This window comes from Medicago truncatula, chromosome 6, assembly GCF_003473485.1.
Source record: "Medicago truncatula cultivar Jemalong A17 chromosome 6, MtrunA17r5.0-ANR, whole genome shotgun sequence".
Lineage (NCBI taxonomy): Eukaryota > Viridiplantae > Streptophyta > Magnoliopsida > Fabales > Fabaceae > Medicago > Medicago truncatula.
In genome coordinates this window covers 30,450,254-30,463,626 of record NC_053047.1, presented here as the reverse complement: position 1 = coordinate 30,463,626, position 13,373 = coordinate 30,450,254, and the positions used below count along the sequence as shown (strand labels likewise).

Genomic DNA, 13,373 nt, shown 5'->3' with positions numbered 1-13,373 from the left:
TTCTGTGTATCTCTTCCTGATTTTTTTTGTGTCTAGTTCCAAGAGGAATTAGAATCCATGGTCATCTATGAAAGAATAGTCTAACCAAGAATTGTTCCACCCAAGAATCAAAGTCGGATTCTTCTAAATGATCTGTCTTTTGATGTAGCACATTAACCACTTAAACCTAATTACTTGGTTTGATCTCTCCTTGATTTATATCACACTATTTTATTCTTAAAAACAATTATTTCCGGTTCTTATTGAATCACTTCTTTTGATTAATATGAAAATAAATCTTATTTTTATAGTTCTATTTAACAACAATTAAAATACTGATAATCATTGTACCCAAACAAATGATAATCTAAAATAATATATATATTTCTTTATAATAAGATTAATATACTTAATTTCAATAATCTAGAGTTTAACTAATTTACATAGGCAAACATACATAAAGATAAAAAGTAGAAAATTATCTTACCAAATCAAATATAAATATAATGATATATTATATTATTAAGGGAATACATTTTACAGACAACAATGTCAATAAAAACCTTACTAGCTAGGAAAACTTAATGGGATAACACACAAGAAAGTAAAAGAAGAGCGCATTGCATACAAATACATTTAAATTGAAAATCTAGATAAAGTACAAATCAAATTTTGAAATAATTTAGACAAGTGAAAATATTATGAAGCACACATAATATTATTCACTTATAGGGTTTTATAAAACCATAGACACAATATTGATGCATGCACCACATATTTAAAGGTTTCTCTACCTTTGGACAATCATCGACAGCAACACAAGGTATATTAACTGCATTGTCGATTAAGAAATAAAAAGTTACTAAAAGGTGATAAAATATAGTGTAGAAGAAAAAATCAGGAAAATTTAAAATGGTGTGAAAAATGTCATACGCTCTGTCGCTTCAACAAAAAATAGAGAAATATTTATCAGTATCAAAGCATAAACAAACATGAGAAATTGAGCCATATTTTCCCTCCTTTAGATGTAATAAACAAAATCATTTGCGTCATTTTAAAAGTAAAAATTTCATGCTCCCTTGACTTGAATTAAATAATTTTTAGTACTTTGGAGGTGTAACAAGTCATTTATAGAATTATATTTAATGTTATATGTCTCTAATCAATATATGTCGCGTTTATCTCTTCAAAATAATGTTGCGTGTATCCCTCTCCACTAATTTTTTTTCTTATTAAACTTCATTATAACCCCTCCTCCGTCCCTAATTATAAGTAAAAATTGATCAAATAAAATAAAAGTATTAATATTTGGTTCTAACTTAAGACTACATACATCCATTTTATTATACCAACTTTTACTTATAATTACGGATGGATGGAATATATTTTTATTTATATTGGTGTATTTTCTTGTGATTGCCTGAATTACATATATAATATTTGTGTTTGTGCTATATGTATGATATTTATTAAAAGTCCAAATAAGTTAAAGTAATAAAAGAAATAATATTACTCATATTACAACCCGTAATTTATTAAATAAAACATTAACATCTGCCTAAAATATTATCCTAGCTATCTAAGTTGATTTTTTTTAAAAAAAAAAAAAGAAGCTGAAATGGAATTATAATAACCAACCGAATTTACTTACACTGCACAAGGAGTGATAGAGAGAAGCAAAGAGCAATATAATGTTACATCAGATACATGTGCGATACAACAAAAAGAATGCAAATAAAACCATTACAAAAAATTAAAAGGATTTAGCCCCCATATGTGGTAGTCAAAAGTGAAGTTGTTGTGTTTCGCTTTCAGCCAGCCATAAGATAAAAATAGGGGGTTTATTTATTAATGGTATTAGAGGAGTATTCCAAAAAATTGATATGCGAAGTAATTAGCAGGTCAATTATTTTTAGTCAGTTTTCATCTAGAGTAAAGGAGTATTAGAAAATTTTCTTATTGTTTTTGGGACATTTGTAATATTTTCTATATCAAGTCATGTAATTCTAGTTTTCCTCGAAACATAGCAATTCTAGGGTGTTTTAGTGTAATTCAAGAAGAAATCATGAATCGACAAAGCTAAACATTTCAAGACTTGTGAAGACTTTGGGAACACCATAAACGAAGATTCAAGAGGCCTCAAAAGACATTACAAAGGGAGGAATTTTGTTCGCAAGTCCCACCAAGACATCTTATATGGAAGAAACACCCAAAAAGTCGAAGAAACAAGTGATTATGTGCAAACTTGCACACTCAGGTGCCTTGAGCACATGCCATGCGCTTGGATTTACGTCTTTTGAATAAGTGATGAGTTCGCGGGGTTTCATTTCCTACCATCTGTTGAGTTGCACCTATTGACCACACAGGTTTGTACGTATGGGGAACAATCCTCTCAAAAGTCGGAAATTTCTTACACTGATGGTAGGAAGAAAAACTAAACTTTCAGTAAAGGAATTAACAATCATTTGATGATAATATCTAGAGTCTTTTCTCTATTTGACAGCCAAGGAGAAAAACTTAATCACATTCAAATTGTTCTTTGGGATGCTTTAATATTACCAAATTTACTGAAAACATAATATTCAATATTATAAAAAGAGAAGAAAATAAGAACAAAAACACATTCCCCTAAAAAAAAGAACAAAAATACATTAGAAAAGTTGTATAAAAGTGAACCAAAAGGGCGATTGGCATGAATAGAGAAATACACAAAAAATCTGAGAATTAACTTTCAACATAAAATATATTAATAGAGATACAATAAAACTCACCGCACTAACTTTCAGACTTGGTTCTCCCATCCATAGCACCATGGTACATGATACAATCTTAAACCTATAGTTGAAACAAATCAAAAGCTGAAATCCGCATTGGAATGATAAACCAAAATAAAAATGGAATTGGAATAGTATAACTAACAATGGAATTGTCAGTGAAATCGTAAATCAAAATCGATATCAAATTGAGAAAGAAAAAACTGAATAAGAAATTGAGAAAGAATAAATTGCATACCTCCATCGACGATGGTGTCCATCAATGATGGTCTTCTGATGACGGTGGCGGTGAGGTTTTCAAAATAGATGATGAACTAAGAAAATGAAAGGAAGCGATGGGAACATAATAGAGAGAAGATTGACCAAGAATGTATCAAAAGGAAGCGATGAGAATCTAGTGAAAATGAGAGAAGATGCAAATTTTATTTGTTCACAGACATAAAAGAGAAAGAGAAAACTTGATCAAAAGAAATTTGAACCGCGTGAACATACCATCAAGGAACATTGGAAAATGATAAAATAAAGTGTGGCGGTCGAAAGTCATAAATAAGGGATGCTGATTGGGAGAATTTGAAAACCATATGCGTTATGGTTTAGTGGTTAGTTGGGAGATTAGCTCGCATCTTTTTTTTGAAGAAATCAAAATGAAATTAAATAACACACCAAACAGCAGTCCCCAAGCACAAGGTGTGCTTAGGAAACCACTAAAAGTTACAAGAGTTTAATAAATACAACAACCAGAAATAACACTAGTTAGCCAAGCCTAAACAAACCAAAGGGTCTGACCACCATCTCTGTGTACCATAAGCAAACACAACATTTTTAGCTTTCAGCCACCCCAAATAATACAATTTAACCTTATCTAACAATTGAGGGACAAGATTAACAGACTTATTGAAAAGACGGTTGTTACGTTCACTCCACAAAACCCAAGAACACAAAAGCCAAATAAGCTGTAAGAACGATCTTTTAGCTTTACCAACACTCGCCAAATGAGTAAACTGCACCAGATGATCTGTAATGATAATAGGGTCCACTCCTAAAATACCAATCCAATCACGCACCTACTGCCACAGAGATGCAAACGTATTACAAGATACAAATAAATGATCAGCTGTCTCCACATGACCGCAACCAGACACACAAAAGATATCATTTGCGGAAAGAACACCACGATTCGCCAGGTTTGCTTTCGTTGGTAATCGATCTCGAATAAGCCGCCACGCAAAAACTGAAACCTTCAAAGGAACCTGAGGATGCCACACCAACTCAAACGGTAATCCCATCTGAGAATCCTCCCCTATCGTCAACAAATCATAGGCACCTCTCACAGAATATCCCTCTGCAGTATCCGGAAGCCACTCCCAAGTATCTGAAACATTAGTAACCAGAGAGATATCAAATAGTAACGCTCTACACTCCTCTAGTAAAAGCTCCTCCCACGCCCAAAGTCTACGCCTCCAACTCCACCCCTCCCCCTCCTGCTCCATACCCAAAGAGAACAAAGAGGCTACTGTAATGGTTTTGTTCTCTGCTAAGTCAAACAAGCGGGGAAACCGCACACAAAACGGAGAACCTCCAAGCTACCTATGCGACCAGAACAAAGTCGCAGAACCATCACCCACCCTCCATCTAACACTATCACCGAACCACCCGCCACCTAAGTCACCAGCACCATCATGTATCCTGCCTACCTCCCGCCAGCACAAAGAAACACTCCGACCCCCCACCTCCAACCTCCCATCTACTTCGCCATAACGGGCGACTAAAATCTGATATCACAACCCTTATCTATCAACTAACATCCTCCAACACCATTTACCTAGTAAAGCAATATTAAACTCCTTCAATCTCCTCACCCCCAAACCTCCATGCTCCTTTTTAGAACACAATGTATCCCAACCTATCCAAGTATTTTTCTACAGTCCTCACTCCCACCCCAAAAAAAATTATTCAATAAAGATTCAATGGAAGAGATTATACCTGTTGGAGCTTTGAAGAAAGAAAGAGCATAGACAAGCAGAGATGTCAGAACTGATTTGAGGAGAATCAAGCGGCCACCAAAAGAGAGAAATCTACTATTCCAACCGTCAGTCTAGATTTAATGCGATTCAAGATCGGTTCCCAAAACTGAAGTCTCCGTGGATTACCACCTATAGGCAGGCCTAGGTACAAAAAAGGAATTCTACCCACTTTACAACTCAAAATCGACGCTGCCTCAAACAACCACAAATCAGAAATATTAATACCCACCAACAAGCTTTTATTAAAATTCACTTTCAAGCCAGACAAAGATTCAAATAAAACAAGAACAGCACGAAGGTCCCTCACATTAGCCCAACTTTTTTCTCCTAATAATAAAGTATCATCCGCAAATTGAAGAAGAGTCACCTCAACCTGATTACCCGAACCAACCAAAAACCCCTTGAAAAAATTATTCGCGACCATAGCTTTCATCAAAACGTTAAGGCCTTCAGCCGCAAGCAAAAACAAAAAAGGGGACAGAGGATCCCCCTGACGCAAGCCTCTCTGAAAAAGAAACTCATCAGTAGGGCTGCCATTAACAAGAACAGCAGCTGAGACAGTACTCACACACTCACGGATCCACTTCCGCCACAGAACCGGAAAAGACATGCCTTTCATAATCGAATCCAAATAGCCCTAGTCAACAGAATCATATGCTTTTTCAAAATCCACTTTAAATAACATGAGTTCCTTCTTATCCTTACGAGCCTCATCAACAATCTCATTAGCAATAAGGATACCGTCAAGAATTTGGCGATTTTTAACAAAAGCAGACTGCGTCTCCGCCACCACACTACTCATCACTACCCTCAATCTGTTAACTAAGAACTTTGCTAAAATTTTATACATACTTCCCACCAAGGATATCAGACGAAAATCATTTAACCTCTGAGGATTATCCACCTTCGGAATAAGCACGATGAAAGTTGCATTAATACCTTTAGCCAACTTACCATTCCTGTGAAACTCGGAAACAAACCTCATCACGTCAACTTTCAGCTCAGACCAGAATTCTTTTATAAAACCAAAACTGACTCCATCCGGGCCCGAGCTTTTAAAACTATCACAATCCCAAATAGCCTCCTTAACTTCACCCTCCGAAAAAGGTTGAATTAAACTGCCTTCCTCCCCCACCGATAGAGTCTGAAACTGAAGATTAGAAATACTGGGTCTCTCCACATCCTGCGCCTGAAAATGTTGCGAAAAATGATTGAACATCGCCTGTCTAATTGGATGAACCCCTTCAATCCTCTCACCGTCTACCAGTACAGAGCAAATAACGTTTCGGCGCCGACGCGACGACAACATAGAATGAAAATATTTAGTATTAGCATCGCCTTCTCGGAGTCATTGATTCCTCGATTGCTGCCAACAGATATTGGTGTTAAGCCTAGACATAGAGTGCAAGTTAGCCGAAACATCATGCAACTCTTTACAATCGTCAACAGACATCTCTTCAATATCTCCTCTACCATCTAAAACAGCCATTCTCTCTTTTAAAGCTGCAATTTTAGCAGGTAAATTTTGCGAATGAGACCCATGCCAATTTTTCAACGCCAATTTGATTAATTTGAACTTTTCTTTTAACACATAGCCGCCCCACCCTTCCACTTGAAAAGAACTCCACGTATTCCTCACAAATTCCTTATATCCTGGATTGTCCGACCAGCACTTAAGAAATCGAGAAGGACGCAGTCCCCAATTTTCTTCATCCACCGAAAGAGTGAAAGGACAGTGATCAGATAAACCTCTCAGATAAGCGACTTGAACACAATTCGGCCAGGCTAAACACCAGTCTTCAGACAAAAGAAACCGGTCAATGCGACTCATCGACTTACCATCTCCTTTAAACCAGGTAAAATTTCGGCCACACAGTGGCAAGTCAAACAACGCATTTTCAACAATGAACTGGTTAAAAGCTTCAAAATCCAACATACCTCCAGAAGCACTCACTGAACGTCTTTCTTCCCTGTTCCTAACCGCATTAAAATCCCCACAAACACACACCTTTTTACCCCGCAGCATTTGAAGACGACTCGACAAAGAATCCCATAAAACTTGTCTATCATTACTGTTACAGGGAGCGTACACATTGAACAAGTGAAACTCCTAATTAGAAGAAATAAAACGGCCATGTATACTAAGAACATGATCAAAACTGCTTGAGGACCACACCTCGACCTCCGACGAATCCCATAAAGTCATCAAACCACCCGACGCCCCAAGAGACGGACGAAAAGAGAACGCCACCGACTGACCATCCCAAACCGCAAGACGCAAACCATCATCACACCTACCTAATTTAGTTTCTTGAAGGCAAAAAATCCAAGAACGCTTCTCCTGCACCAACGAGCGAACATCCTTTCTCTTTTCACACCCTCCCAGCCCCCTAACATTCCAAGACACCAACTTCATCTCCCACACTCTCCCCCTGATCCCCTTCGCCTACTCCACCTACTAAGCAGTCGTACCCGATCCCCTAGGATCTCCCTTCCCCTCAACCAAATCTTTCTTTTTCCCTGAACCTCTCTTAGCGAAGACACCAAACCTATTAAGAGACCCATTAAAACTCACACCTATAGATTCTCCCAAATTCCTAACGTCTTCCCTCAACACCTTCTCGCTCCCATGCATAACCACCCAATTCTTCCAATCATCAAACAATGAGTTAGAAGCAGAACTACCATCGGACACATCCTTAGAAATCATCGACACCGCTTTTTTCAGTTTAGTCGAACCTTGAAACTTCCGTTCACTTTTCTTTAAGATTTGCATAACCTTAGTTCGGTCTTTAACAGGAAGCCTAGCTACTTTTTTCAAGCTATGCACTGAATGCCTCAACACCCCATTCACTTTCTTTCTTTTCTGAGTAAAAGCATCAACCTGACGACTTCTTCCTTTTGGCCTAACCCCACTTTTAAGACATTTTCGAGATGAAGATACGACCCCTTCCTCACTGTGATGTTGATCACATAACCATTCCAAGCTCCACGGCCCAGAAACAACTGATCGATCAGCCCTTGGAGGACAAGATACCGTCCTTGATCGTCTAAATCTCCTCTTAACCTCCTCATCACTACCAGCGCAAAGATTAACCTCCTGACCATCCCCACACATCGCCTTGTCCCTCCCATGATCAACACTACACCCATCAAGACCCTGGTCATCAACAACATTGTTCGATGACGCACATTCAACCGGTTGTGAAGCCACTGACTTGGAGAGATCCATCTCGACCATTTTAACAACAGGAATCTCGCCTCCGGTTTTATGTTTAGAAATGCCGCCTTCACAAGCATCAAAACTCGACTTTGAACCGACCAAACTCCCCACTTCTTCACTCAGTTTACGTTGCCCCTCTAAACCCACCATGTCATTAACTAACTTTTCTACCAATAACTCCCCATTCCCATCCAGAATGTGATCCACTTGATCCTCTTCCTGATCGGACTGGGTTTCTCTCACTTCATCCTCTTCTTCGTAAAGACAACCATCATCACCAATATTAAAACCCCACTCCTTAATAATCTTCACCGAGACCAACTCCCCGTCAATCAAAACCTCCTCACAACAATTAAGAATCTCGAATGAAGATGTAGATACCAAGATTCGCGCGTAATCAAATCTTTCTTTCTCCACCGAGCAAGCGTCGGTACGAAGATACCGTCCACAATCAAGAACACACAATTTAAAAAAACTTACATTCCACGCGTGAATCGGGACCCCATAAATCCTCAGCCAAGCTCCCCTCTGAAACGGCAAAATTTTCTTTTCCCACCTCACAATATTCTTAAAAAAATGATCAAAGAATTCCTTAGCATCCTTAATAATTGTGTGGACAAGAACATCAGAAGAACTGCGTATCAACACCCTATCCGCTCCCATCGGTGTAATCTCAATGTTTGAAAAACCCGCGTCCGCAATTCTATTCTGAACCTCCGGAATGGATTCCCCATTAACCACAGACGCCACCACCCCTTTACTTGCCCACTGAATGTCCTCCTTACAAGATTTATAATTACGAACCAATTTTTGGATTGAAGGTTGCCCCTTATGGTCCGTGGAATAACCACAAACTCCAAATTTTGACCCCTTCTTAGCGCTCACAAACTTCTTTGGGCAAGGCTTACTCTGATACATACTAACCATCACATCTCCTACCCTCACTCCCTTCGTCGAATCCCTTACCTTAGCCAACGTTCCTTCCCCCTCTACAAACACAGGCTCACTAGATAAACCTTTTCCAACCTCCACGCCACCTCCCTTTACGCTCCCCACGTTAGCAACCTTACCTCCCTTGGACGCTACCTTAGATTCATTAACCTCTTTCACAATCACCTTCTCTGCACTCTTAGCTCCCCCATCATCGTCCAGCCCCTTGTCCTTCCTCACCACAACGGCTCCTCCTCCATCTACGCAACCCTTCGCAACCTCTAGCGCCGCCGCCCTATCAAACCTAGCAACCTTAGCTACGATATTGAAAATTCCGAAACAAACAGAATTAACAGCTTTCAACAATTTACACACATCACGGACGTTCGAATACCTCACAAATCCATAAACTTCCCCAGCCACATTACGCCTAGCCAGAACGACCACATCCTCTAACATCCCACAAACTTCTAACCCTTTCCGTAAATAGAAGTTCGATAAGTACGGCGGAAAATTAGTAAAATAGAAAGTGACAAACTTACGCGATTGAATGACGTTACCGGTACCATTGTTGTCCGCCTCCCTTCCCCGAACAACGACAACTTCTTTGAAAGCTGCACTTTTGAAATCACCACCGCGCACCGCTTCAGCTCCTCCAAGAACCTCCTTAAAACTCCTCCTTCCCCGCACAGCCAACACCTGATCCCCCTACCAGCAGCGCCCCTGTTCCTTCCTTGTGCTGTTGGCTGGTCACGTGCCCCTCTCCAGCTCAATCGCCCATCGCGTGTGACATTCGTACGGTTACCCCCATCCCAATCTGAATCCGAATCGCGCCTAACAGCCTTCCTACGAAGGAAATCATCCGTTTTGCTTCCGCCGGAATCCTCACGGGAACCCCTGAACCTAAACTGACGGTTGCCTGAAGCTCTCCCTTTGCTGAACCGATTTACCTCCCTCTACCAGTCAAGCCAATCGTCTCCCTCCCCCCAGATTTGTGGCACCCAGCTTGGCCCCCATCCCCCCCTCTGTGTTCTCTCAAACGGCGAAGAAGAACGCCGGCCGGGCTGCGCACGACGAAAACGCCGCCGACCCTTTCTCTCTTCCTCGCTATCGCTCTCTCTCATCTCTCTGTTTCTTTTTTAATCTAACTTAATGTTAGCTTAGGAGGGAAAACTTAAGGTGATTAGGGTTTACTGCCAGCTTGGCATGTTTGGCTTTATAGTAAGGGACTAGAAAAGAAAAGAAAAAATAAGAGTAGAAACTCAAGGTTGTCATGTTGTAATCACAGCTCAATCTCCTAATTCTCAAATCATCAAGAAGTTCATGACATCTGTTCTTGTCAATTTTGGTTTAGTTTAAACTGCCAAACCTTCTTCTTGTGGGAACGCTTTGTGTCTTAGAACGTTGTAGGAAGGTGTATTGTCTTAACCATATTTAGATGAAAATAATAGGTTATGATATTAAATTTGGAATTTCTTGTTTTTAATGTGAATTTGATATGTTTCTTGATTTAAGTGAAAATATTTATTAGGTTTTATTTTTATTTTTATTTTCATGGTTGATAAATATAAGAATATGTGATTTGCAATTTTTTTAAAATATGTGATTTGATGAATATGTAAAAGTTCATTAATTTAAGTGAATATGTGGATTTGATAAATTACGTGGTTTAGAAGTGACTAAAATTTGATAAGAGTTCCAAATGGACAATTCATTTTAGGGTTAATTGTTGAAATTGACCTTATAATATACGCAAAATCATAAAAATAACCTTGTGAATAAAAAAACATATAGTATAACCCTGTAATTTGTGATTCTTATTATTTATGACCTTCTATTATACACAAAGTCCAATAAAATGATATAGAGTTTGAATTATTTTATGATTTTTTACAAACATGTTAAGGATGTTAAAATATAGCTTTACAGAAAAATTAGAATTTTTTGACAAGGGACAAATTAATTGTGAATTTTTAAAGTGCCAAAAACTAACAAACAAAACAACAAAAATCTTGACTTAGAAATTGAATTTTGAATTGATTGTTTGCATATACATCTATAATAATACATAAAAATATCTACAAAATTTAATAGCATTTTTAAGAAGTTTTGATTTATTTAAAGGGTTAATAGTGCTTTACTTCTCCTGTAATATAGGCCATTTCCGGTTTTCCATCCTGTAATTTTTTTTTGGGTTTTCGTCCTTGTAATTTTTTGTTTTGTTTTGGACCTTCATGGAAAATTACGCCCCCTGTAATTTGAGAAAATTTCAGTTTACCCTGTGCCATATTATCAACTTTGTACAGTCAAATGACCTAAGGGGTATTTTGAAACAATTTTTTTTTACAAGGACCGAATCCAATTTTTTTTTTTACAGGGTGAAATCGGGAAATTGCCTATATTAGAGGGGATAAAGAACTATTAACTATTATTTAAATCTTTCAACAAAAACATGCAAAATACATACTTTGTTCCGAGTAAGCATATATTAACGGGTCAAATTTTGTTCCCTAATTTAGTAGGCATTCATGTTTAGAACATCAAAAGAACTTTCACCATAAAATTTTGGAGTTATTTAACAAGATACAAATTAATTATGAATTTTTTAAGAAATTGATACTTACGGGAAATAAAAATTCATAATTAATCCGTCCAGAGTCGGAAAAATCTAATTTTTTGTGTAAATTCATATTTTATCATCCTAAGCATGCCGAATAAAGAAAAAAAAATCAACTTCATTTTATGTCCTAAAGTAAATTCTTGGAGAATGAATAATTTACACTAAAAGAAGGGTCGTAACATGATTTTAATAAGTGTCTTACTTTATTATTGATTTTATTTCATAGGTGTTGAAGATTAACCCTTACAATCAACATATTAGGTACCAAAGTAGTGATGATGTGGGATTGATGTTTTTGTTTGAAGTTCTTACGCGAGGGAAACAAAATTGTGTTTTTAAATGAATTGTAATTTAAATTACATTTTGAAGTTTATTAGTTTTTCGTTGTTAACTCGTCTTGAAATAATAAGTTTCCAATTAATTTATTTTAAGATTTTTATGTAAGTTTCTGTTAAGAATTTATTATTGATGACTATTATTAAACAAATTTTGTTTTTCTATCTTTCTAAAAAGAAAAAATAGACTTAATGTCTTGGATCAAAATCCGTGACTTTATATTAACTATAGAGTTCTTATGGTTTGAGCTACTGGAAGAAAAAAAAAATATGCATCATATTGTTATATGTAATACAAATCAATCCTAAAAGAAATCTTATATCTACACGGTCTCAGAATCCTTGTCATTCCAATGTGATTAGATTCATTCATGTATCCCCTATCTAAAAGCATTGCAGGAGCCGCTCATATTACATTCCATATTTATTGACGACCACTCCCATCTCTCATCAACCTCAAAGTTCACATGCCCACCAAATTATGTTTAGTTCGTCCCCAAACCTTGTGGCACTGATAAACGTATCCTCTGATACCATTTATAACAGCCTAGATTGCTTTTAGGATTACCGACTTACCCCCAAAACCAACACGAGTCTTTTCAATGTGTTTTTTCCTCTATCACACTTCATAGGAAATATCGTAGAAGGCGTGCAGGTGAGGACAAAGGACGCTGAAAAGACTCGTGTTGATTTCTATGGTCGGTAGATAATCCTAAAAGCAGTTTAGGGTGTCACAAATGGTTGTAGAGCAGACCTTTTTTAGTGTAATGTGGTTTGGAGACGAACCTAATTGAAGTTGGTAGGTATGTGACGCCTGAGGCCGACAAGGGAGGGGAGTGAACGTTAATGAACATGACACATGCAACGAGTGCTCCCAGCATATTTCTAGGCAAGGAATACATGAATGAAACAAATCACATCAAAATGACTCTATATGGATTCTAGGTTTACATATAAATCATATATATTTCCATAATAAACACAATTTATCATTGTTACTGGATTTTTTAATTAGAAAATACTTATTACTTTTATCCACGACTTTTAACAAAATCTAACCAAAATAGTGAAAAGATGATAGGCTGTTGAGAACAAATTAAGGAGACTGATAAACTAACCGGTAAAGATAAAAAATATAATATCAACATGTCGATATAAAGTTAGTAACTAATAATTCGATATACCGCGGTTTGTGGCTACCTTCTTTTCATTTTTTTTCAACTGTGGCTAAACTAATAATAGTAACCTTCTTTCATTTGATCAGAGATGGATTGTGTTTTAACCGTAGCTAAGTGTTTGCACTTTGCACCAATTCAGAAAATAAAATCCAAAAAAATATTTTGGATTTTAGAATCCAAACACTTCCTTATATATCCTTTGAACCCCTTTGCAAAAATCAAATCATGAGAGTAAATATTAATTTAATTTTGACACAAGAGGGACTCGAAGAATGTATAAAATTTTGAATTTAAAATCCAAAGTGGACTA

At 37.1% G+C, this 13,373-nt stretch overlaps 1 protein-coding gene and 1 long non-coding RNA gene across 2 annotated transcripts; both read right to left on the bottom strand.

The window, feature by feature from the left end:
* Positions 1-477: 477 nt before the first annotated feature.
* On the bottom strand, positions 478-3,288 carry LOC25497137 (uncharacterized). The gene is made up of 3 exons (XR_003012975.2): positions 2,992-3,288; positions 2,751-2,814; positions 478-811 (listed from the first exon to the last, which is right to left on the bottom strand). It is a non-coding gene; the product is annotated as an uncharacterized lncRNA (long non-coding RNA).
* Positions 3,289-5,414: 2,126 nt separating this feature from the next.
* On the bottom strand, positions 5,415-6,086 carry LOC112422815 (uncharacterized). Its single transcript, XM_024786490.1, has one exon. It carries the CDS (start codon positions 6,084-6,086, stop codon positions 5,415-5,417), a length of 672 nt encoding a protein of 223 aa, XP_024642258.1.
* Between the last annotated feature and the right edge of the window lie 7,287 nt (positions 6,087-13,373).

What these genes read in the sequence shown, in the direction of transcription:
- LOC112422815 (XM_024786490.1), bottom strand. Translation starts at nt 6,086, where the DNA reads ATGTTGTCGTCGCGTCGGCGCCGAAACGTTATTTGCTCTGTACTGGTA.